Genomic DNA, 23,693 nt, shown 5'->3' with positions numbered 1-23,693 from the left:
CTTGGCCGCCTCTCTCCGCCGGCCGGGGGAGCCGGCTGCCTTCCCGTCCTCCCGCCCTAGCGCTGAGCCGTGCCTCTGCCCGTTGCCGGCCCCGGGGAACTCCCCCTTCCCTCCTCCCGGCTGCAGCCAGCGGGGCGGGCGGCCTCCAGCACCTCGGGCTGCCAAGTGGGCCCTGCTCACACTGGCCTGCGACTGACACCAGCTCTTTAAATAATTTGGTTGCAAAAAATATATATGTATTTATATATACCTCTGCCTGTGTGTTCCTGGGGCAACACGTTTTAAGGCAAAACGGGGCAGGAGGGGCTGGGATCACGGCTGTGTGCCCGCAAATGGCCCCACCGGGCCAGGCTGCCCACGCTGGCCCAAAAACCACGGGCAGCACCTGGGAGCCTCCCCTCCTCACGGGTGGCTCACCTGGGATCGGGGGGTCCCGGGCTGGGAGCCCAGCCTGGCTCCCTGGCAGGGAGGTGGCGGTGCGGGGAGGAAGGCTCCCTGGAGCGGGGAAGAGCGAGGGGAGGCGGGCGGAGGGTCCCGGCTGGCGTGAGCCAAGGGAGCAAGATGGAGGAGCTGGAGGGGCGCGCAGTCCCTCAGGCCGCCCCGGCATTTCCACAGTGCCTGCTGGGTCCCAGAGGGGCAGCGGACCCCATCTCCGCGGTGCCCCCGCGCCCCCCACCCTGCTCAGTTCTCCGTGGGCTGTCCTGCTGGAGGTGATGTGGCCAGGGGGCTCCTTCCTCCCGCAGGCAGCGGCTGCCCCTCGTCAGTGGCTCCCGGGGCACAGTCCGTGGCAGCCGCCGTGTCGGCCTCGCCGGCGGGAGGCCTGGGGGATAGCGGGGCATCTCGGCTGTGGCGGCGTGCTGGCTGGGGGGGAAGCGGCGGTGGGACGGAAGGGGCTCGGCTGGCCGCCCCAGCCATCCGTCGCGGCCGGGCTTTGGGGCTGGCTGTGTGCTCGGGGGCCGCCGGGGCAGGAGCCGTGCTCCGGGGCTGAGCCACAGGTGGTGGCGGCATCATGGGTCGGGCCGGAGCCGGGCGCTTGCCTGGAAAGAAAGCTGGGGTGGGTTGGGGTCCCCTCCGCTGGGGTCTCTCCCTGGGGCAGAGGGGGCTGCGGTGCCGGCTGTGGGTCGGGCAGGGAGCTGCAGGCAGACTGACAGACAAGCTGCCTCTTGGTCAGCTCCCATACTGGAAACCCAAGCGCACGACAGCTTTTGGGGGCTTTTCCCACCCTCTCCCTTTCACAAGGGGTTATGAGCTTTGACACTTCTTTAGGGAAGGTGTTCACCCCCACACTGGAGGACTGTCCACATCCACCCCTGCAGTCCCACCTTGGCTGGGGATGGAGCACGCAATGAGGGGCCAGATCCAACCATGCTGCCTCTCGTTTGGTGGCAGGGACATCCCCAGCACCCTTTCTCACAGGGAATGGCGGGATGAAGGCAAACCAGAGGAAGTGGCATTTGAGGGTGCCATCTCCCAAGCACTGTGCCGTCTGGGGCACCCTAACCTTTGCGGGCAGTGTTGTCGGTCGTCTGCGGAGCCGGTGGCCCCACGGCTTCAGGAGACGGTCTGGCCACTGCTGGGGGTGCTGGCTGGGACCTGGCCTCGGGGTCCCTCGAGGTGCTGCACAGAGAATAGGGCAAGTCAGGCTTTGGTTGGGTGTGGTGGTCCTGGCCGTGAGGCACCTCGCATCCATCTCGTAGGGATAGGGCCCGTGGCGTGGGATGAGGGGAGGATATGGAGAGAGCTGGGGCAGCCAGAGCCTCCAGCTCCCGCCAGACTTACGCCTCTCCATCCGGGAGAGCAGGGGTGCCGGCCGGAGGGGGCTCAGGGGACGGCTCTTCCACCGGAGCGGCCTCGCCAAGTCCCGTATTTGCGGGCGGCGTGAACATGCCTGAGACGTTGAAATCTACCTCTGTACGGAAAGCAAGGAGGAGACCCCGCGAGGAAGCGCTTGCCATGCAGAGCGTCCCCCAGTGACCCCGCAGTGGGGAACCAGAGCAGCCCCCCGCTTCCGTCCTCCCGGGGATGGATAAACGTCCCTTCCCCGTCCTCCCCCCTTCACTCTCTGCTGCAGCCCCCGCGCGAGGCCCTGGCCCTACCTCCAGGGAAGAGGGTGTCCGCGTTCTGGATGAGGGCTTCCACCACGCCCACCACCTGGATGGAGGAGACCGAGGCCAAGTCCAGTTGCACAGGGTCTCTGAGAGACGGGGGGGGGGTGGAGGCATCAGAAAAGGGTTTTGGGGGCATTAACCCTTTTGGTGTTCATTCCTGAGGGGGCAGAGCCCAAAGGGGAGACAGCCCAGCCAAGGGGGGTGGTAGGGTGGGCGGTGGGCCTTGTTCCCTCTCCTGGAAACCCTAGTTTGGTGTTGGAGGCCAATGGTGTTGGAGGCCATCCATGCCACAAGTGCCCTGGGTCTCAGCCTCTTCCTCTGCTACTTTGCAGAGTGCCTAAGTGGACACGTGCTTGGCGAGGGGACGTGCCGCTCAGGGAGTGTGTGGACGAGGGATGGGACTTGAGGATGGAAGAGGCGCAGGTGCTTTAGACCAGCCTGAAGGCTGCAGGATCAACCTTTCCCACAGCGTTAGCGCGCAGGGCACCCTGAGCTGCTTCCCACCCTCTCGAGCCAGGCCTTACTCTGTGCTCTGCTGCGCCCACAGCAGGTTGGGGCCCAGCACGATGGCGATGTTGCTGGGGGTCATTTTATTCAACTCCTGGTGTTCGGCCAGCTTGGCTAAAAACTTGATCAGATACCTGTGGGGTAAAAGGAGGGTGAGGGGGCAGTAAGTACAGATTCGGGCAGGGAATGGCTGCCCCCAGTGATTGCTTGGGGACGAAGAAGCCCCATCCCTGCAAAACACCTCAGATTGTTGTAGCTCTCCCGGGGCAGGCGGCTGCAGGTGTCTTGCAGGCTCTGTACGCGGCCATCAATGTCCTTTAAACTGCAAGAGAGAAGAGGGAGGAGCAGAGGGCTCAGCCCGCTCCCTACGGCAGAGAGGGAGATGGCATGCAAGGGAGGAAGGCCAGTGTCGCCCACCCTATGCAGGGATGGAGATGCCCTGCTAGGCCCTGCCTTTACGGGGCAACTGAGCCAGGCATCAACAAAATTGCACCCCAAAGGCTCAAAGGGATTTAATATGATATGAATATAGCTTGTGGGTGGGCCTGGGGGCAAGCACTGCCTTGCCACAAGCAACAACCCTATTTCACCATGACTATGGGGATCAATGGCACTGAGCAGATCCCCTTAGAAAGGTGCTCTCCTCCTTCCCCCAGGCTTTTTGTTCTCCCTCCTCTGCCACCCCTTCCATCCCGAAAGAAAGAGGCCAAACTGGGCTGCTGGGCTGGTGAGATAGGGCTCACGCCATTGAAGGCCAAGGGCGTCTTCATAGGCTAAACTCTTCTTGCAATCAAAAAGGCCGCAGCCTTCCCCCTACCCTGCCGTGTTTTTTATTGCTATTCTCTGAAATTTTGGGCCACCTGGATTTCTGCTGAGCATGGGACAGACCAGGCTCTGCGTTCTTATCTCCCCGCGTGGCAAACAAGGCTGAGCAGCCCTGGTCTGAGTGCTGGGGGTGATGGAGGGAGGGTGGAAGGGGGGCTTTTTGAGCCCCACCAGGCTTTTCCGCCCCAACGCCCGGACCCACCTGGCCACTTTGACCCATTCATTGTAGAGCTCGAAGGTCATCAAAGGCTGGGGCAGCTCCCGCAGGTAGGATTTCAGTGCACCTGGGAGGGGGAGTAGTGGGGGTGATGGTGGTTGGGGGACAGCAGGGACTGCCTGATTGCGTACCCCCATCCCGCCTCACCGGCACCCACCGGCCACGGCATGGGGGTCCGAGTAAAACTCCTCCAGGGCGTTGGAGCCGCTGGCCAAGCTGCTCTTCAGCTTCCTCAGCACCGAGGCGCCCGCCGCCAGCCGGAACAGTCCCTGGGGATGGGGCGAAGAGGGAAGGGATGCGAGGGGCTGCATTTTGGGGGGAAGGGTGGCAGGGGGGTCAGGAGCGCTGCCTACCTCCTCCCTCATGCCGGAGGCCAGCAGCATCATGACACAGGCTTCGATGGGCAGTGCGATCTCCCGGCCCAAGCTCTTGAGGTGTGTCTCTAGGGGCACGCCATAGTACCCCACCACCGGGGTGTCTGCAGTGAAGGAGGGCTCTGGAAGAGGGAGGTGAACATCAGGAGTGACAGTGGCCGCTGGGGCCACCTGGCATCTAGCCATGCCAACATCTCGCTCTGAGCCATGGTTGGCTGGGTGGAAGCAGAGGCAGGGCAGCCAGCATCCCCAGCCCATCTCAGGCTGTGGTCCCCATCCCATCAGCCCAATGTGGGAGGCAGCAGCAGGCACAGGGAGGGAAAACCTGCCTTTCCCAGCCTCGCCAGCTGCACTCACATCCCCTGGGCTCAGCTGCGGCTCTCCCCAGGCCGTGTGGAGAGCCGGCAGGTACCTGTCTGGCTGTGGCTTTCCTTCAGCTCTGCCAGAGCCGAGTCCAGTGATTCCAGGGACTGCCGGTGATACTGGGCTTGGATTTCCAGCAGCTGCCGGACAGGGAACATGCAAACCGTGCTCAGTTCAGCACCAGCCCCTCTTGGAGAGACTCCCATCCCCAGAACATTGCATCCACATGGAGACAGGATGAAGGGTGAGCTGCAAGGGGAACCCCCCTGGGGTTCGTGGGACTGTGGCTATAGTGAGGGGTAGAGAGCAAATTGGAGATGGGGGGGAGGTCATCGGGACAAGCTGCTCTGTTTGCAGTTGGTGCTAGTGGCAATGTGCACCTGCAGTGCACGGAGCAAGGCCAGCTTTGGGCATCTGCTGGGGCTGTCCCCTGCCCTGGCCAGAGGGCTCGGTGTGGATGGGGACAAGGCTGGGCTCACACATACCCCAGGAGATGTTCACATGCAGAGGAGGAGTGCGAGAGAGGACTTACTCTGATGAAGTAGCTGGCGTAGCTGTCCTCTTTGGTGGAGAAGTGGTAGAGGTCAGCCATGTACTCATCCTGGGAAGGGAGACACAGAGAAGAGCAACCTTCCACCTCCTCACTGGCACCCAAGGAAAGGGGATGTCTTCACAAAGCCCCCCGTCTGGGCCATGAGTCACCCAGACAGGGTGTCCAGGGTGCGGTGGGGAGGCAGGCTGGGACCACGTGGGAATTCCTCCTTGCCCCCATTGCTGGCGTTTGGGTAGTGTCAGCAACCTGCCCTATGATCAGGGTCCTGGCACAAGAAGCTCAGGGACAAGAGGTCCCTGCACCTCCAGCTCCAGCATGCTCATGCGATCCACCAGACAAGGTGATGGGCTTTTCAGAGAGACAGGGCAGAAGCGGAGAAAGCTGATGTGAAAGTCCCCTGCCACCCAGCACAGACCCCAGATCAGCCCAGCCTGAGGGGACCCCATAAGCTCCCTGCTCTAGCCCCTGGAGCTTCCTCTCTGCAGCAGCTTGTGCTTTGAATCCTTTACTCTTCTTCCCTGGGCTTGGGTCATCTCCCTATTTCTGCTCCTTGAGGGACCGGTTTGCTTGCAGAGGGCAGGATGTGCCAGCTGGCTGCATCTGCCTTGGTGCGGGGTCACCTCGGATGGAGCCGCTGGAGGGGAGCAGGTCTCCAGCCCTGGAGCTGCCCCGCGGGGGAGAGCCAGTGACATTCTCACCTTGCACTGCTCCACCTTCCTCTTCACCTCTTCCTCCTCTTCCTTCAAGATCTCCAGTTTGTTGGCAGCAGAAGACGCCCCGGGGCCAGCGGCAGCACCAGAGCTGTTACTGGAGCTCTTGGCAGCTTGGTTCAGCCTTTGGGGTGAGAGAGAAGAGGTACACCCACAGCCTCAGCACCAGGGATGCGGGGTGGGCTGGGTGTGCAGAAGGGGTATGGGGACCACAACAGGGACGGCAAGTCACAGCACTGCCCTGCGGTGGCTTTCCTAGGCCAGCGCCTCTCACTTTCCTCCACAAGAGGAAGAGGCTGCCGCACTAAGGGGTGCGACCTGGTTGAGACAGGGGAACTCGGCACAGCTGCCTGAAACACCCAGGGTCTGTAGGACCCTTCCCAAACCCTGTTCCTGAGATGTTCCCTCCTCTCCTCCCTCCAGCCAAAGGGAGGGCAGTGTGGAAACAAGCCACCAGCGAGCCATGGCTGCCCCACGCTCCCAGAGAAACCCAGCATGGCACAGGCTACCCCGCAAGAGTCAAAGTGGGGCAATCTCAGCGGCAGGGCACTTTGCTGCCTTCGGCAACAGCACTGCCCTCCTCTCCTGTGCCACGGAGCCAGTGGCTCAGCGCAGAGCAGGATGCACCCACAGAGAGGCGCTGGCTGGGTGCTCCTGAAGAGCTGTTGCCTCTTTGACTTCACCTCCAGCCCTGGGAAATCTCCTCCCCAGGGCAGTCATCTTCCTCTCTCCCCCAACCTAGCTGGGGGCTGCGCCCCATGTGCCCTTGTCCCCCCCAGCCGCAGTGTGCCCTGTACCGGCTCTTGATGGTGTTCCAGTCAGAGATCAACTTCTGGAGAGTCTTCTTGCGCTTCAGGATGACGGGAAGTTCCTCCTGTGGGAGAAAGGGGCCAGAGGGAGTTGCAGAGGCTTGGGGACGTGGGAAGGGGAGGTGGGATGGGAGAGTGGAGCCGGGAGTGCGGCCAGGGCTACCTCGCTGAGCTTGTTGAGTGGCTGCAGGACGTCGTGCTCCAAGGCGATCTCGAACTCGGCCAGGATTTTGGCCAGTGAGCTCTGTATGCAGCAGCCCATCTCCAGGGCTTTCCTGTGTGGGGGACAGAGATGAAATGACTGCGGGCTGGAGCCATGCCACCCTCTGACCCAACACCCCCCACTATACCCATACACCCACGTGGGACCCTGAGCCAGCCCCTGTCCCCCTCTGCAGCTGGAGGCTGAAGGCACTGGCTGTTCCTTCTCCATCTGCAACACCAACGTTTGCTCTGAGGACAGGGTTTGACACCTCAGCTTGACCATGGGAGCCCTTGAGCCAAGACAGTGGCTCTGCCAGGGTCTGGCATCTTTCGCGGTCACCCCAAGCCCTTTGTCCCACCAGCACTTACCCAAGGCTGGACTCTGTGTCCAGTTCCTTGAAGCTCTCGGCCATTGTTGTGGACAGAGCCATCAAGGGCAGCTTCTTCTGCACAGAGCCAAGGATTCAGAAAAGGGATGGTGAGCTGGGGTGTGGCAGCTCCCTGCCTGTGAAGCATGCCATATGGCATGGGAGCAAGTGGCCAAGCCCTGCGCTGAGTCCCCGCATCCTCCCCTGGCCCACCCAGCCCCATTGGCCCTGGGGCCCGAGGAAGGGCCCTTTGGATGTCCCTTCAGCCAAAGCCATGATCTAGTCAGTTAAACAATGCACCGAGGCTCCATAGTTGGTTAGAAAACCTCCAGTCTTCTCTAAAATAGTTCCCTGTGGTGAACCATGACACTGATGGAGGCTGTCATCAAGCCCAGCCCTGCCATGGCTTCAAATGTATGGAACAGTTTAATCACCAAGAGTAATTAAGCCAAGCTGGGGCTTGTCAGGCTGCCAAGAAGAGAAGAGCCCTCAAAATCATGGTGGGGCTAAGGAACGTGCAGGGGGATCCACTGTTTGCTTCCCAGATGAGGGCTTGTCAGCACCAGCCGGGAAGAGGGTGGCAGGTTCAAACCAAGGAGGAAGAAGTGGTGGCACCACTGTGCCCAGCCGGGCTGTGGTGCTCCTCACCACAGGGCACCATGGGTGCCAGAGGTTCACAGGGGTTCAGCAAGGGACAAGGACAACAGGGCTTTGGAGGGCTATTCAATGCAAAAGCACCATCTGCGTCCCAGGAGGCCTCAAGTTAGTGATGGTTGAGAGGGTTGTCCTGCTCTGCTCTACCTGGGCACCTGCTGGTGGCCACTGCTGGAGATGAGACCTGGGCTGGGCTTTGGGCCACCCTTTGGCAAAGCCTGCAAAGCAGGGGCCTGGTGTCCCCTTTGCTGGCAGGGGACAGAGCTGGGGTGAGTGCGGGCTGTGGAGGGAGGACTCTACTCACCACTCGCTTGTCCATCTCGGAGCCGCATTGCCCCTGCAGGCAGGCTTGGAGCCTCTTGGACACGCTGTGAGCTGCTCGCTTGGCCGGCTCGATCCTCTGCTCGATCTGGGGGTGGAAAGGTGGAAATGGGGAAGCCCTGTCACCAACCGTGGGCACCCCGAGGCCATCTCCCCACCACCCAGCTCTGGGTGTGGGTGAGCCCACCCAGCATCCCACCGCAGCCCAGAGCATCCCTGGTCCAGGGAAAAGGGAGCACAGCTCCTGGTCAGGATTCATCCCTCTGTGAGCAGCTGGGGAAGCCCTTTCCCATGGCAGGAGCCTGCCATTCCCTGAACGCCATGGTCCTGGAGCCACTCTCTGGCACGCGGGCAGATCCCAGTCCTGTGACTTGGACGTGCCAGCAGGGCAAATCTCAGGCAGGAACAGGGCAGGTTCCCACGCCCAGGCACAAGCAGGCACACGCCTGCCAGCCCAGCCCAGCCCATGCCTCACCTGCATCAAATCATCTGGCAGGAGCTCTGTTGCTTCTTGGGTTCTGCAGAGGAAGGAGAATGGGACATCAGCAGATGGGGATGACCTCCACCCAGCCTCCTTGGGAAGGCAGGTCCTCATGCATCCCACCTAGCAGGAGACGCTGGCTATGGCCTGGACCATCGTACACAAGGCTATGAGCAGAATGAGCCTGGGGGGACGAGAACAGCAGGAGCAGGGCAAGGCAGCCAACCTTGCTGGCTGGTGGACACCCCATTAGGCAGGGCTTCCAGTTCAGAGCACCAGAATCAAAACATCCAGATGTGGCCTGTTTTTTGGAGACAGGGTGCCTAGTGAGGCCACGGCAGGGGTGGGATGTTTGCTGATGAAACCTTCTACCCCTGACTGCCCACCTCTCCCCTGAAGGCAAATCCAGGGCAGTGCTGTTGGAGCCTGGCACGCATCTTTGCAGGCCAGGGTAGCTGGAAGGTGTGGGGTCACTGGTGCCGGAGCAAGGATATCTTTGTTGTCAAGCTGGGGACTGAGGCCAACAGCAGCCCCTCCAGAAACGCCTATGTGAAACCAGCTTTCTGCTTGGTTTTGCAGCAGGTATTAGGAGCATATCTGGGAAAGGAAACTTCTGGCGTGCAGCAAATTCTGCTTCAAACCAAATTCAAAACCCACCAGCCGCCATCACCACCAAACCTCCCTGATGCCGCCCATAGAGGAAACTTCGCTTCACAGCCTGCTGCCATTGCTACACCCTGGGAACCCTGTTTGCTTTCCCTCTGCTGATGCTGCTTTTTCCCCAGTTCGTGTTTCTCTCTTTTCACTGCCCGCCAGAGCTGACGTGGGACGAGGCCATGGAGCCGCAGGAAACGGGGGTGGCTTGGTTGAAGGCAAGCAAAATCATGTGAGACTGCAGACCGCGGAGGAGAGGCTCTGCAGCGGGTGAAGAGCTTGCTCTTGGACTGCGCGAGCTGCTTGAGACCTCCTGCCTGCCTGGCATTAAACGAAAGGGAGGTGCATCCAACGTGGAGATGAGACTTCTTGAGGGAGGAGGGATGGGAAAGGGGATCATGCTCCTCTCCGGGGAATGCAAGAAGAGCAAGAGGCCACCAGGATGTGGGAGCTGCTTCCCTGTGGCCGGTCTGCTGGGCTGGCTGAAGGACCTCTGTGGTCCAGGGGACATGGCTGGTCCCGCTCAGCCTCCCAGTGCTGGGGAACCTGCGGAGGTGGCTGTAAGAAATAGGGAGAGAGGGGGCTGGGAAGGGAGGGCCCAGCCCTGTAATTTCAGTTCTGGGTTTTGCAAGGGGAGAGCTTTGGAAAGCCAAAGACAAAAATAAGGAAGCAGCGGAGGTAGGATGGGGCTTGAGGGATTTGTGTGAAGCTCTAAGTCCTCCATGGCTCCTCTGAGGATCCCCGGTCCTCTCCTTGAAGGGTGTCCTGGGACGCCCGTAATGCTGGGTTGGCTAGAGCTATGCAGGGCATCTGGCTTCCATGGGCCACCTCGGGCTCAGCGGGGAGGGCAGGTCCCAGCTCCTAACACCCTTATGGTCACTGCACAGCGAAGGGCATGTGGCTGGAAGGTCCCTCCCCATTGCCCTCACGTCCTGGGGAAGCCAAGCTTGGGAAAGGCCCATTTCCAGGTGGATGCAGCATCTGTGGGCCCTGGGAGAGGTAGCTGGGCTTGGGGATCATGTCCCTGCTGAGCAGCACCAGTGCAGCCTTCCTGCTGCTCTGTGGCTGCCGGGGAGCTGCAGCTTACGCTGAAGATGCTCTAAACCCAGGGTTGTTCCCCCTTTCCCCTTTTCCCTGGCCACCGGCCCTGGGAGGTCAGTCCAGCCCCGGCGCAAGCCCTCCGGGACCCACATCCCGCTCCCTCCCAGCCCTCCAGCACAGGTAGCGGAGAAGTCCTTACCGGCTGGTGCTGTTGGGATGGGACAGCTGCTGCCGCATCCGATTAAACTGCCTCTTCATCATCTTGAGAGCTGGGAGGAGACCACGAGAGCCACTCCGCTTGGCTGTACCCGCTCAGCACCCCTCGGCGATGCTTGGCATTGGATGCCAGCAGCCCCCAAGCTCCCCAGAGCCGCTCTGCCCCTTGCTTTTCCCTGAGGACCTCTCCCTCCTTACTCCTCTCCTTCCTCCTTCCCTCGTTCCCCCTTTTTCTGTTTCCCCGGCTGGTCCCCTCCCTTGTCCCTCCCTGGGGATGCCCTGCCTGCTTTCTCTTCCCCTCCCTTGGACTCCCTTCTCTCTCTCTCCCTCTCTTTTTTTGAGCTTCCTTCCTCCTCCGGCTGCCCCTCTGCCGCAGATCAGGTAAGAGCAGTTCAGGGCTCCTGCTCCGCTCTGTGTTCCTGTCACCACCCCACAAGTATAAATAACTTCAGCCCAGCCTTAAAGGGGAAATATTATTACAGCAAGCACGTAACAAGGCAGGACAAGCACATGCTGCTGCCAAGCCCAAGCAAGGAGCCCACACTCTGTTTCTTGCTCTCTGTCTCAGCCAGGGTGGTTTTTCCCTGCCTTGCCTTGCCCACCACCAGCTGCACCGCGGGGCAGCCCGTGGCCATGCCAGCTGGCTGTGCAGCACATATGGGGTGCCTGATGTACACCCTGCCCTACCTGGTCACCCAAACACTGCCAACACCCCTCGGGCACCTCTCCGTGCTTGTGGGCGCATCTCCAACCTCTTTCCCCCCATGACACGTCCCCCTTGTCAGGACAAAAGCGGGAAGGCGAGCAGCAAAGCCACCCCTGCAACCCCTTCCGTGCTCCCCACCCCGCTTTTCCTCCCTGCCATCGCCGAGGCTCTTTGGAGGCACCACAAAGCTGCGGCCGAGGACGGTTGCCACATGCCCTGGGGAGGCCCCCTTCCTCCCCGCTCCCCTGCTGCTGGCAGGGCTCCTCCGAGCGGGGCGGCTGGGCCAGGCACAGAGCAGCAGCAGCGCCTGTGCACGGTTGCACGGGGACCACAAACTGCCGGTTCTCAGGCTCGGGTGCTGCCTGCTCTCTGCAGAGCTGCACCAGGGCTCAGCTTGCCTTTTTTTTTTTTTTTTTTTTTTGGTCTGAAAACATCCCCTTCACACCACCTTTGCTCCTGGCTCTACAAGATATAAACCTCGCCTTATCTCTGGGCTACCTGCAGCTGGGACTTTCCTCCTGCACTAAGCAGAGGTTGCTGTCAGCTGGGTTATGTGGCTGGCAAAGGAACTAGGGCCCAAGCCCAGACGGGAAGCGGTCAGCTTGTGGGCAGATGAGACAAGCAGCAAAGGAAAAAAGGGCAGAAGGGCCACTCCACCTGTGCCCTGAAGCCTGAGGAGCAATAATTTGGGGGCTGCCAGGCTCTGCTCCTTCTTGTGGGGGCGAGCCTCCAGTGAATGCATAGCAAAGCAGTGCTAGACCTCTGTTTTCAAGGAGGGACCAGGCAAGCAAGTACTGTTCTCCCCGCCTAAACACCACGTTGCTCTAAACCTGCGGCCAAGCATGCCTGATCCCCTAGCCACGAGCCCTGGGGGTGCTCCTAACGGGCGTTGTGGTTGCTGAAAGCAGGCAAGGCCTTTGAGCACCTTTTGCAAAGACACAGAAACTGCCCCCCCCAGATCCCCGCTGGCTGCACAGGTGGCAGCCAAGCCATAGTCTCTTTTCTCCCATGCAATGTCAGAGACCCGCTCCCAGCCCCGGGCTGCTGCTTGCTGGAGCAGATCCCCCCTCCCTGTACCCCCTGCACCGAAACTGCTGCGGGGAGCCGCTTCCGAGAGGCAGCTCCGGGGGAGAGGAGGAAGTGCCGCCACAGGCAGCCGTGAAGCTGCGAACAGGAGCAAGCTCAAGCCCTGCTGCCCCGTGGGCTGCGGGTCACCGACCCCTGCCCACCGCCTCTGCCCAGGGAGGGAGGGAGGGAAGCTGGCAGCGGCCAGCTCACAGCCTGGAAGTGACTCTGCTCTCAAACAGGAATTGAGAGCAGCTGGGGGACTTCCACCGCCCCCTCTCCCTGCTCATGGGAGTGGGGAAATCATCGTGGCAAGGCCCCGGGTGACTGGGGGATGAGCTGCAGGATTGCAGGGGCAGGATTGGAGCTGGACATGACCCTTTGCAGGGTGGAATCAGCTCCTCCATGGTGAGGGAAGGTAAGGGCAAAATGCATTCCTTGGATCAAAAGGCAGAGGGACAGGGTCAGGAAAGAACTCTTTATTTCCCATAAATACAGCAGATTCTTCGCGCCGGGCGTTTCGTTTTAAATCTTTTTGTTTGTTTGTTTTCTTCCATTTACAGAATTTTGCACTGAAAATATATACAAGTCTGTTCAAGAACCAAACAAGATCTGCAAAGAAAAAACCCATACAAAACCCTGAAAAGAGACCAGAAAGGGAAGTAAGACACGGCAGAACCCCAGCATTAACACCTTGCTTCCCCCTCTCCTCTACCACTCGCTGCGCCCAGCTCCAACACCTTGCCTTTGCTGCCCCGAAGCCGAGAGCACGAAGCACCCCGCTCACCTCCGTCTCGCCCAGGCCTCCTTCTACCTCTGGCAAGCCAATGCGGGGCGCAGCTTGCCCCTGCTTTTAAGATCAGGCCCTGTTAAAACCAGCTGAGGGTTGGGAAGCGGCTCTCGCGGTCACACGTCCCACGGGGATGGGGATTGCTGGGGATGTGCCACCCCCTGGTCTCCTCCCTGCCTGCAGATCCCCGCTCTTGTGTCACAGTGATCGGGCGGCTGGGGCGAGCCCCCTCCCCGCCGTGGGGAGCCAGGCCTGCCCACGGCTGCGGGCAAAGGTGGGCAAGGCACAGCTGCACCCCCCTGTACCCCCCCCAGTGCAGAGCTGGGCTCCCAGTGCAGAGCTTACTGGTGCCCCCTGGTGATGGGCTGGGCTCCAGCCTCTCCCCGACTCCCAGCCCATCACCTACCCCACCGCCAGAAGACATTGAAGAGCTGAGAAAGCCCCCCACCCCACCAAGCTCTCCTGCCCAGCCAGTGGGGAGGAAGACCATGGGCTGCTTCCTCTCCCCGTCTGGCAGGAGGCTGCGGGGAGATGCACCCCCCCACCCCAGCACACCCCTCTCAGGGCTGGCACGCAGGACTTTGTCCTGCGGCGGTCCCCAAAGCTCACTGCGGTAGATAAAGCATGGGGGAAGGGTGGGGGCTTTCTCGCTGCGGGGGTTCGGTGCCCAGGAGCCCGGGAGCTCCGGCTGAAGGGGACAGGGAGGCGCAGAGCAAGACCTTCCCAGCCCCCGGGCTCCCACCAACAGCTCCGCTGGCAGCTGGGAGGAGGGGGATATGGGAAGATCTCTCCTGCGATCCCCCCCCCAAAGCAAGGGCAGCTGCCTGCCCTCTGGTGCTGGAAAGACACCCAGTCTCTGTCCAGCCTTGTTCCGCACCAGCTCCAATGCGATCCCACCAGACAGGGAACCACTGGGGCCCAGCTCCAAGTAGGGGGCAAGGGGGACAAGAGGGAGCACCGCAGAACACGAAGCAGCTGAAGGGCTGGGAAGCATGAAAGGGACAGACAAGGAAAAGGATCTTCCTTTGCTAGGCCTTGCCCCAGGCTGAGGCTGTTAAAGCTCCCCAGCCTTGTTCCCCACTGCACCTAGGGGAAAGCAGGGTTAGAAGAGAAGCTGGACAGACTGGGGAGGGAGTGACGCCTTCGGAAGAGCAGGGAAGGCAACTGTTCACCCACATGAAGCATTCCACTCCTCTCCTAGTCTTGTGGGATGAACATCTCCTGGCGTCTCTGTTCTCCTCCTCGAGGCACGCTCCCTCTGGCCCTCGCCCGGCCTTCTGGAGAACAGAGCGTGAGCAGCAGCCCCCCACCCACCCTCCCCATCTCCTCAGGCTGCTCCAGCACCGCAGAGCTGGCTTCCCAAGGACTCTGCAGTGTAGTGCCTGCAATGTGCGGCCCTAGAGGTTTCCCCAGGACTCCGGCGGGGGGAACTGGTCCACATCCCCCATTTCATTGTAGGTTTGCTCTCCCATGGTGAAAGTCAGCTTATACCGTAGCCTCACTTTCTCCTGGGGACAGGGGAGAAAGGATAAGCAGTCAGAAGCGGGGGAAGACAGTCACGAGGCACAAACCATTCAGGTCTCTAGGAAGCTGCAGAGGGAACAGGGACAGGGTAACTGGGCTTTGCCCAGGCAGCAAGACCAGGCTGGTCATGCCCCGAGACGGTGCTGTTACCTTCTGTGGGTTAGCGAGCAGCAGGACTTGTGTGATGGCACTGGGATGGACAATGGGGTTGAAAGCTGGCAGCTCCGTGCCTGAGGGAGGCTGTAGCTTCACCTTCATCACCTAAGGGAAAAGAAGAGCATCCCACATTCCTGAGGGGGACTTCACAGCCAGAGGCCCTGCTCCCGTATTTGGGGAGCTTCCACTGTCTAGTCAAAAAGAAAAACATTGTGCTGGTTCCTGCTAATCTGAAGGCAACGCAAGTCGCTCTCGTCCCCACACAGCTCTCTCCACCCACCCTGCCTTTCCTGCAAAGGGAGAATCACACTTCAGCCCAGTCTGGGGACCTCAGCCCCAGCGGCCACCTTACCTTGGGGACGGCGGACTGAAAGACAATGTTGCGGATGGGCTGTGGGGCCGTGCTAAGCATAGAAATCACCACCACAAGCACATCGGGCCTCTCGGGCAGGGCATCCTTAGCAAAGTGGAAGAGGACGCGAAAGCCGTGCTGATCATACACTGTCACAGGGAGGATGCTGCCTGTGGGAAAGGCAGGGACAGGCAGCAGTCAGCCAGGAGGGAACTGGCCCTGTGGCAACCTCTCCCCATCACCCAAACTCCATACAAGTGATGGAGATACCACTCCTCCTCAACCTCCACAAAATCCAACAAGCAAGAAGTTTCCTCACATTCTTCCCTTCCATATGCACGTTTTTTTCCACCGCCTTCATACCCTGTCCAGTTGCTTCTTCCCTGATTTGTCTGGCTCCCTTCCAAACAGTCCACCCCCCAAGCTTGCCCCACTCTTTCGCCCCGGCTCACTGGGTTTGATTGACTCCAGAGGCACAGTGATGTTGGCCAGCGAGATCTCCTGGGGCAGCGTGGTGGCGGGAGGCCGTGGTGGGACTGCAGCACTTCCTGCTGGTGCGGTGGCAGCTTTTGGAAGCGTAGCAGGGGCAGGCAGCTCTGAGGCCAGGGGCAGCGCGGGATTAGGGGAGACACTCTGGAGCACAGGCAGAGTGCTGGGATTGTGGGCTGTGGTGCCAGAGTTGCTCCTGTTCTGGAGATCCCTCAGTGTGAGCCGGGGGGGTGGCTGCTGCTTCTCCCTGTAAGGAGAGAGAGCAAGGAGTGGAATGGGGCACTGAAATGTCATGTCCAGCACCCCAGAAACAGAAACGATGGGGAGAGATGCGAGATTGCACTACCCCTGCTTACCATCGCACTTGTTGAGACTCTGGAGGCAAAGACTGTTGCAGCAGAGTCTTGCCCAGGAGGTCCAGGTCATCCAGGCCACTGGTGAAAGGAGAAGGTTTGGGGGAGGATGCGCCAGCATCTGCTTTGACTGGTGGTGTTGCTGTGATAGGGGTGATACTGAGCTCGTTGCTGTCTGATGACTGTAAAAAGAGTGCACAGGAGAGCCCCCCAAGCTGGGTTACATATCAGCACCAACCATCAGATGTCAGACACTTCCCTACCTACTCCATTTGTTGCTTTCACCACCCTCCCCACCTTCTGCCCTGGCTCCCAGCACATTACCTGGAAGCTGTTCCAGCCGCTGCTGTCACCAGCCTGGGCAGGATGCGGTGCTGGGTCATTCAGGCCTGCCGGGGATAAAAGCAAACAGGAAGCTTAGCTACCAAGTGGGTAAGAGCATTAAACAGAGCCTGAATAAGACACAGAAGCAGCAGGGCAGAACCACTAATGTGGTCTCCATCTCTGGCCACCATCCTTGCATGGGGGAGAGCCAGGAGGGTGACAGTGTTTTTTTCTGCCCAAAGATTCTCATTTACAGTCTAGTTCTCACCGCAGTTGGCAGAGAAGTGAATACTACTGGGCTGACAAGCCCCATTGACCACGTTGTCTACTTTATGCTGTTGTACTCAAAGCACCTATCTTAGAAAACGCACCCTTTGTTGGAAAAAGCAGGATTCTAGAGCCTTCTAGGACTGGCACCTCACAAGACTTCCATGCAAACAGTTCTGGAAGTCCCATGCGTCTGTTGTTAGCTCATGACTTCAACTGCAAGGAGTAAACATGAGGAGCTGGGGGTGATCCACCCTTGTGATCCCATCTGGGGATGGCCGTTGCATCACTCTTGATTTACCTGCCAGGTCAGTTTTCCCAGAGCAAATCAAAGGGCATATCCCTGCCCGCTCTCTCTGACAAGTCAGGAAAGCACCACGGGACTGAAGTCCAGAATCATAGCAGAGACCTTCCCTCCTTCTCCCTCACACCAAGTGAAGGCCACCTCTTGGCCTTTCATTATTCACCTCTCCCAGAGCTCTCCCTCATTTGTGCTCCTGCCACAAGGAGAACCATCTACACAAACTGTCCAGAGTCAAGGAGAGAATAAAGAGCTTTTGCTCTGGCCTTCTCACCTAAAGACATGAGTTCATCATCCAGCAAGGAGACAGAGCCAGCTTGCTCAGGCATGGGGACTGCTGAGCCACCTGAAAGGGTGGGCAAGGCTGGGTAGGAAGGGCCTGTTGCTGGAAGATCCAGGCCTGACAGATCCAGAAGTGCTGAGGTGCTGCCTGCAAAGAAGGAACAAGCTGAGAGACAGAAGCCTTATCCAGTGTGCTGAGGTCAGTTCCCATCCTTCCTCACACCTGGGAGAGGGTATTCCCCCTCTGCTCTCCCTTCCAGTTCCCTCTCTTCATGCATCAGTCATCTCCACAAGCCATTTCCTCTTCTCACCAGCCCCGCTCTGACCTCCTGCAGGTTTCACCTTTCCACTTCTCTCAATCTTCTCTTACATTGCAGGAAACTGGCAACAGGGTCCCTCTGCTTGACCTTCCTGTCCCCATTCCCCAAATCTCCTCACCTCGAAGGGGACCAGCCACCGTCTCCCCATTGATCTCTTCTCCCCGCACAAGCTGCTTGTAGAGATTGATCACCTGTGTCAGATTGTCATTGGCTTGCAGGATCTCCGCTGAAATGGAATAGGTGGGAAGTAAGTTTGAAAATCATGAAGAAACAGAGAGTGACTTTTATACCCCAACTCTTGTCTAGTCCTTCAAAGCAAGGCCCAAGGAGCTGACAGCAGCGCACTGCAGATAGCATTTTTGCAACTGTTGCTGCAAACTGCATCAGGGTACATGGATACCTCCACGGCAGTCTCAGCAGGACAAGCAGAAGCCTTGTTCCTACAGCGAAAGTGGAGGAAGCCTGTAACACTGCCGATTGCTGCCACGTATCCCCGCTTAGTGCCACGCCATAGACTAACTAACCTACAGCGAGCAGCCACCCCCAACAGAGCAGTGGCTGCTGACAGATGCCATGCCATGGGCAGCCCAAGCACAGGCTCCCTGAAAGAAGATGGAAGGAGAAGGGGACAGAATGAGGAAGGCCAGACAGGCTTACCCAGAGCTTCATCATTGTCTTCTGTGTCACTGGCGAGCCGGAAAAGCATGGGCCTCATGCGCTCACAGCGCTGATACAGCTCCTGAGGGAGACGAGAAGGGGGCGCTGAGGTGAGCAGCTCAGCTGGGGGTGCAATAAAGGCAGGAGGAACTTGAGGGGGTAAGGGTCATCCATCCCTCCTAAGCTCAGGGAGGATGCTGTGATGGCCTTTCCTCACCTTCATTAGGTCCTCATTGCTCTCCGTTGTCTCCCCCTTGCTGTAGTTTGTCACCATCTCTGTCAGCAGCTTCACATTGTTGTTCACCTCCTCGATGGCATTCACCCTCTTGGAGATCTTCTCCATGCGCTTCTGGTCCTGGAGAGGAAGAACACGGGGAAGGATGTCCTTCCTCTTGATTGCAACTTGGAGAGGAGGAAGGCTGGGCCAGCCAACACACCAACTCCCCAGACTAAAGCACAGCAACGCTGCCCTCCAAACAGCTCCCACTCCAATGGAAAACTCCAGATCATCTCTGAGCCAGCACTTGCTAAGCAGGGATGGAATTGCCACAGATCTAGTGCTGCAGCTGGGCTTGGGCCACAGAAAGCACCCAGAGCTATTCCTCCAAGTAGCCAAGGAATGGCAGAAACCACACAAGGACTCTTTAGCAGCTGCTGCTGCTACAAAGTTTTGGGCAGCTCCATATGCCTGCATGAGGAGAGAGAGCGCCACTGCTCCCTTGGTACCAACCACTGCCACCCAGACCATCACCCCCCAGCTCCCCTTCTCCGCAGCCGCACCTCCTGAACCATCTCCTTGATGAGCTTGTTGGCAGCCCGGAGGTCCTCAGGATGGGAACTTTTCAGGAGACGAGCCAGTATCTGCAAAAGAGAAGGTACCTCTGAGCCCAAGCTGAGGGGTGGCAGCCAGAGTCACTCTTGCAACACCAGAGCCAGTGGAGTTACCCCTGCTCCAAACCCGTATCTGGCAGAGGCAGCCGACAAAGCCAGCTGTTTGAAAGCCCAGCCACGAGAGCTTGTGGGCTATCAGAGACCAGGCAGAGAAGTAGTACAACTGGTCTTCCTTTTCCCGTGGTGGTTCTGGTTATGTAAGACAGGTCTTTCCCTGAAGATCCCCTGCATCCAAAACCTGCTCCTGCCTGCCCATTATGTACCATGGAGACCCCGGAGCACAGCAGCACTAGCACTGAGAAAGAGAGGAAGCCTGGTTTATGCAGGAATTGTCACAAGATTGCAATGGATTCCTACTCAGGCCTCTTCATGTGTTTTCACAGGTGCAACTGGTGAAGAGGGAGAGCTCCCACTTTCTCTCCCCTTCTGTAGTCAGGAACAGTCCCACTGGCCACCTACAAAGCCTCATTTGCACCCTGTGACTCACGGAGGCAAAATACATCCCCTGGAGCAAACTGGCATCACGCTTCTGCTGCAGAAGTAGACCCAGAGAAGCCTAATACTTGCTTAAATGTATCAGCACTGGTAAAACAGAGGTTTGCCTGAGTGGTGACACAATTCTGATGGAAAGGCAATATAGGATGGGTCCAGGAAGGCATAAGTAGTTGGGCAATAAGCAGTTGCAGTGCTGGGGGTGCGGAAGAGATGCCAGCAGCAGCATCTGGGTCTGGGATTTAAACCTCATGACCAGATAACTCAGAAGCCTGGAGACCGCAGAGCTGCAAACCTTCCAGAACCTGCTGGGCTAATGTCAACACTTCACCCTTTGCACCATCCTGCAGCTAAGTGCTCCAGAAGTCAGACAGACCCACATGGCCCACCTCTGGCTGTTTCCTTGGTCATGATTTTGGAGCGGGCCCTCAGCATTCCTGTGATGGATGTTCTGAAGCACAGTATGTGGAGCAGGGGCCTTGACTCTTTCTGGATCTCCACCCCAGGAGGACAGGAGATCCTGGAGCAAGGAAGATGTTGCCAACTATCCTTCTCCTTGCACAGAGCCCTTACCTTGGATTTCTCTTCATCATCAAAGATGATGTTCTTGGGCCGAGGGGGAGGAGGCGGAAAAGGAGCGTCGTCGGGCAGTTTTGGGTCACATTTCACGATCCCTGCAGTAGAGACCAATGGAGAGGTCAGGAGGACTCACCTGCTGGGGGATGGCACTGCCACCTAGGTCATTTCTTCCCTAATGGACCACCAAACCCAGCTGGGACTGAGGGGGTTTAGGTCTGCTTCCACTACCCACAAACCTGGACTGTGTTTTCATGCAAGAACTGCCCCCCACTCTCCATCAGTATCCTATTTTAGAAAAATCTAGCATTGACTGCCAAAGCACTCGCAGCCCTCCAGCCCCAGCCCCTTCCAGCACCCCATCTCCTGCAGGAGCAAGCAGATGTCCCCTCCCACCCATCAAACAACTCAGACCACCAGCAACTCCCTCTGCCCAGTTAGGAGCCACAAGGCACCTGCTCCTTCACCTGCCCCTGCTGCTGAATCAGGCAGACTGATGGATGTGCTGGGTCTGGGCACAGGAAAGGGAAAGCCTGTTTTGGATTCTGCCTGGACAAAAAAGGAGGGAGGGAAAACCATCCGTCCACATTCCCCTTCCAGAGCACTGCCTCTGACCTTGTTTCTTCAGCATCTGGTAGGCTTCTGAGATCTTCACCTCGTGAGGCAGCCCTAATGTCCAGCTGTACATCAGCTCCAGGATCTTTGACTTCACTTTTTCTGGTGTCCGGCTGCCAAGATACTAGAGGAAGAGAGAAGAGGTGGCTTGAAGTTGATCTGAGCCGTTGCAAGCCTGGCCTGTTCCTCTCCTCCCCTCCCCCAGGAGAAGTGAGACCGTTCCCAACGGCACAAGGAAGAGGAAAGAGGAAGCAAGTAGGAAAGCTCACGAGGCCCTTGCAACATGTCCTACGCTGCGCTTAGTTTCCACCACAGGAAACACAAGAGGTGGGAGAAATGCTGCACCAGCAGCCCCTCAGTGACAGGCAGGGACAGGTGGGAAGGCTCAGACGGGTCTCTGCCGCCTTGCGAAGGAAAGGGTGCTGCTAACAGAAGCTGCTCAGCAAGGCAGCCCTTCAGGAATGAGGGGACAGCAGGGCTGGGAGGGGAAGGACTGTGGGTAACGGTCCCCGGGGCAGGACCCTGCTCGCTCTCTCTCAGGGGCACTCCCCAGCACAGAGTGCCTGGCGCCCTTTACAGCTAGGTGAGCCCCAGACAACCAGCACCCAGCAGCGAGATCTCCAAACGCTACAGCTCTCTCCCTGCCATACAATCATCTTTCGCTCTTCTCCCATGGGTCTGCTGGGGTCACTGGTGGTAGAAACAGCACATGTGCCACCAGAGGCCAGTGCCTTAAGGTAGAGGGCATTCTCTAGGGCGCCTAGCAAGAGGACTTTAGGATGTTGCTGTCACTGTCCCTGGCTATTCATCACCACAGATCATAAGCTGTGACTGGCAGACAAAGGTTTTTCTTAGTCATATTTAGTCCGTGTTCCCTTAACTCCATACTTGCTAGTGTTAATTGCCTTGACTGAACAGGAGAGCACACACAGCTTGTTCTGCTGCAGGAACCGCAGCATCAGCAGAGGACCAGGCAATGACTTGGTGCTTCAGATGGACTTGCCAGAGCACCACTGACCAGGCCTAGGCTTGCCCTCTGAGAGTGTCTCAACCAGGTTGGGAGACACGGTCACGATGTCAAAGCTGGCAGAGGTTCCTGAGCACATGCAGTACAGAGAGCGCCCAACAGAGATGCAGGGAAGGTGACTCCAGGCACGCAGACAAGCTCAGTAGTCTCACAAGTGTTGGTTGCATCATGTCTAGCTGGCCCTCAGCCTCCTGCATCAAGAATCAGCCAGGAGCAGAGGGGTGAAAGCTCACCTTCCCACTGGAAAACTCACCAGGGAATGAGGACTAAACCTCCTACTAGCACTGTCCTGTTTCCCCCTCATCCCTGTGGGTGTTTGACCCTTCTGCTCAGCCACTACTTCCTCCCAAAGCCCTCCTGCCACCAGGCTCCAGTCCTCTCCAGCACGATCCCCTGGGACCCACCTTGGGTGACACCACTTTGATGAGCTCATTGAGGAAGCGGAACTTGCCCACCTCGTCGTGGAAGCGTTTGCCGCAACTCTTCATGCAGGACTCCAGCACCTGGGGAGAGGGGCCGGGTGAGCCCCGGCACACAGGGTCAGCAGCAGGTTCGAGAGCCAGTTCCCTCGTGCTTCCCCCTCGCCAGGCACGGAGCCTGTAGCTGTCCTCACAGCAGCATGGAGGGACACCACCTTTCTCTCCCAGGTGGCCAATCACCCTCCCAAAGGGAAGCAAGAAGATTTTCCTCTTTGGAGGAAATAACAACAGCCGATGGAAGGGGATATCCGTAGAGAGTTCACAAATACTGGGGTTTCACAGCATGGATCCACAACGACATGAAGGAAACAAAAAGCTTCCCATCGACTTCAATAAGCTATGGTCCTTCCTAGGAACAAGACCTTTCCTACCAGTCACCCCTCCTCTCCTGTGGAACCACCTTCAGCCCCTCTTGCACCCAAGGGCTCAGGTGCGCCCGGGCTTCTCAGAGAGAGTTCAAAGCTTCCCGTGCGCCTCCAGTCAAACTGGAGCAACCCCACACCCTGGCCCTCCGTCTAGTTCTACCAGCCTGCAGATGCCCTTACCGTGAGGGCCTGGATAGCTTCCCATTCCTGTGGAGACTGGATCTTGTGGGCAAGAAGTCGGGTAGCAAGCGGAGGACTGGAAGGAGTGAGGGAGGAAAAAAAAAAGCTAGCCGGTTATTGATGAAAAGTACCTGTGTGGTACCTGTATTTCTATCTGGGAATCCAGACGAAAAGCGTGTTGTGAGTTTAAGGCTCTGATAAGGCACTAAACCTGTGTGGGAACCTCCTGTTAGTGGACCAGGACCTCCCACCCACCCCCACGTTGAGGGGCTTCGTGCCTGCTCAGCTCTCAGGGCAACCCCACTGAACCTTACCGGGTGGGCAATCATAACCCAGGCCCACAAGCTGGAGTAGCCTGGGGGAAGGAAGAAGCACTTACCCCTCTAGCTCCTTATTGAGCTGCTCGCAGAAAGCGTTGATACCATCCCAGTCCAGGTCCTTGTTCAGCGGGTTCGTCGCTTTGTCTGCGGGCGGGAGAAGGGGGACGGTGAGAAAGTCACCCCGCGGGGGCGAGGGGCGGCATCGCTCCCGCTCCCTCCCCAACCCCGCCGCTCGCACCGACGGAAGGCAAAACCCCCCCGCTTGCCCGCAGCCGCCCCCTCCGCAGGCGGGCGGGCGGGGCCGCCCTGACACCTCCTTCCCTACGACCCCGCCTTGAGCCCCCCCGTTCCCTCACACCCCAACGCCGCCCAAACCCCTGCACACCCCCCCCCCCATCTACCCGCTCCCGCCACCCCCGCCCCGCAGCGGCGCCGGGGCCCGCTGGCGGCGCGGCCGGGCCGTGTGGTGTCCGGGAGACGGGCGGTCCCGGCCGCACTCACTGATGCGCGCCTCCAGCGTCTCGGGCTCCATGGCGGAGAGCCCGGCCCGCCCCACCGGTTCCTCAGCGGGGCAGCGCCGCGCCGCCGCCGCCCACCCGCCCGGCCCGGCGCCGCCGAGCCATCGAGAGGGCACCGAACCGTCTAGAGCGCCGCACCGACAACCTCACTATAGAGCGCCGGAAGTCGGCGGGGTAGAGCGCCGCCCCCGGCTCCCAGCGCGCCCCCTATCGAAGGGCACTCCCGAGTCACCATAGAG

General features: G+C 59.2%; 2 protein-coding genes across 2 annotated transcripts; both read right to left on the bottom strand.

Annotated features, from left to right (window-relative positions):
* Positions 1 to 314: 314 nt before the first annotated feature.
* SH3BP1 (SH3 domain binding protein 1) lies at positions 315 to 10,719 on the bottom strand. Its single transcript, XM_082309141.1, has 18 exons — positions 10,389 to 10,719; positions 8,489 to 8,531; positions 7,997 to 8,101; positions 7,040 to 7,116; positions 6,630 to 6,741; positions 6,455 to 6,531; positions 5,646 to 5,781; positions 4,927 to 4,995; positions 4,444 to 4,534; positions 4,011 to 4,153; positions 3,815 to 3,926; positions 3,643 to 3,724; positions 2,857 to 2,937; positions 2,633 to 2,749; positions 2,097 to 2,194; positions 1,780 to 1,909; positions 1,502 to 1,617; positions 315 to 1,037 (listed from the first exon to the last, which is right to left on the bottom strand). Exons 1-18 carry the CDS (start codon positions 10,448 to 10,450, stop codon positions 682 to 684), a joined length of 2,007 nt encoding a protein of 668 aa, XP_082165267.1. The 5' UTR covers positions 10,451 to 10,719; the 3' UTR covers positions 315 to 681.
* Positions 10,720 to 12,640: 1,921 nt separating this feature from the next.
* Positions 12,641 to 23,614, bottom strand: GGA1 (golgi associated, gamma adaptin ear containing, ARF binding protein 1). The gene is made up of 17 exons (XM_082310306.1): positions 23,438 to 23,614; positions 22,996 to 23,080; positions 22,617 to 22,692; positions 21,997 to 22,095; positions 20,566 to 20,689; positions 19,948 to 20,048; positions 18,772 to 18,852; positions 18,209 to 18,346; positions 17,992 to 18,073; positions 17,453 to 17,560; positions 17,007 to 17,162; positions 16,165 to 16,229; positions 15,844 to 16,022; positions 15,451 to 15,734; positions 14,999 to 15,168; positions 14,641 to 14,751; positions 12,641 to 14,474 (listed from the first exon to the last, which is right to left on the bottom strand). Exons 1-17 carry the CDS (start codon positions 23,466 to 23,468, stop codon positions 14,364 to 14,366), a joined length of 2,001 nt encoding a protein of 666 aa, XP_082166432.1. The 5' UTR covers positions 23,469 to 23,614; the 3' UTR covers positions 12,641 to 14,363.
* Positions 23,615 to 23,693: the final 79 nt, after the last annotated feature.

The sequence above is a fragment of the Platalea leucorodia genome, assembly GCF_965183815.1.
Source record: "Platalea leucorodia genome assembly, chromosome: 4".
NCBI lineage: Eukaryota > Metazoa > Chordata > Aves > Pelecaniformes > Threskiornithidae > Platalea > Platalea leucorodia.
Note: the sequence above shows the minus strand (reverse complement) of the source record. Positions and strands in the feature narration are given on the sequence as shown.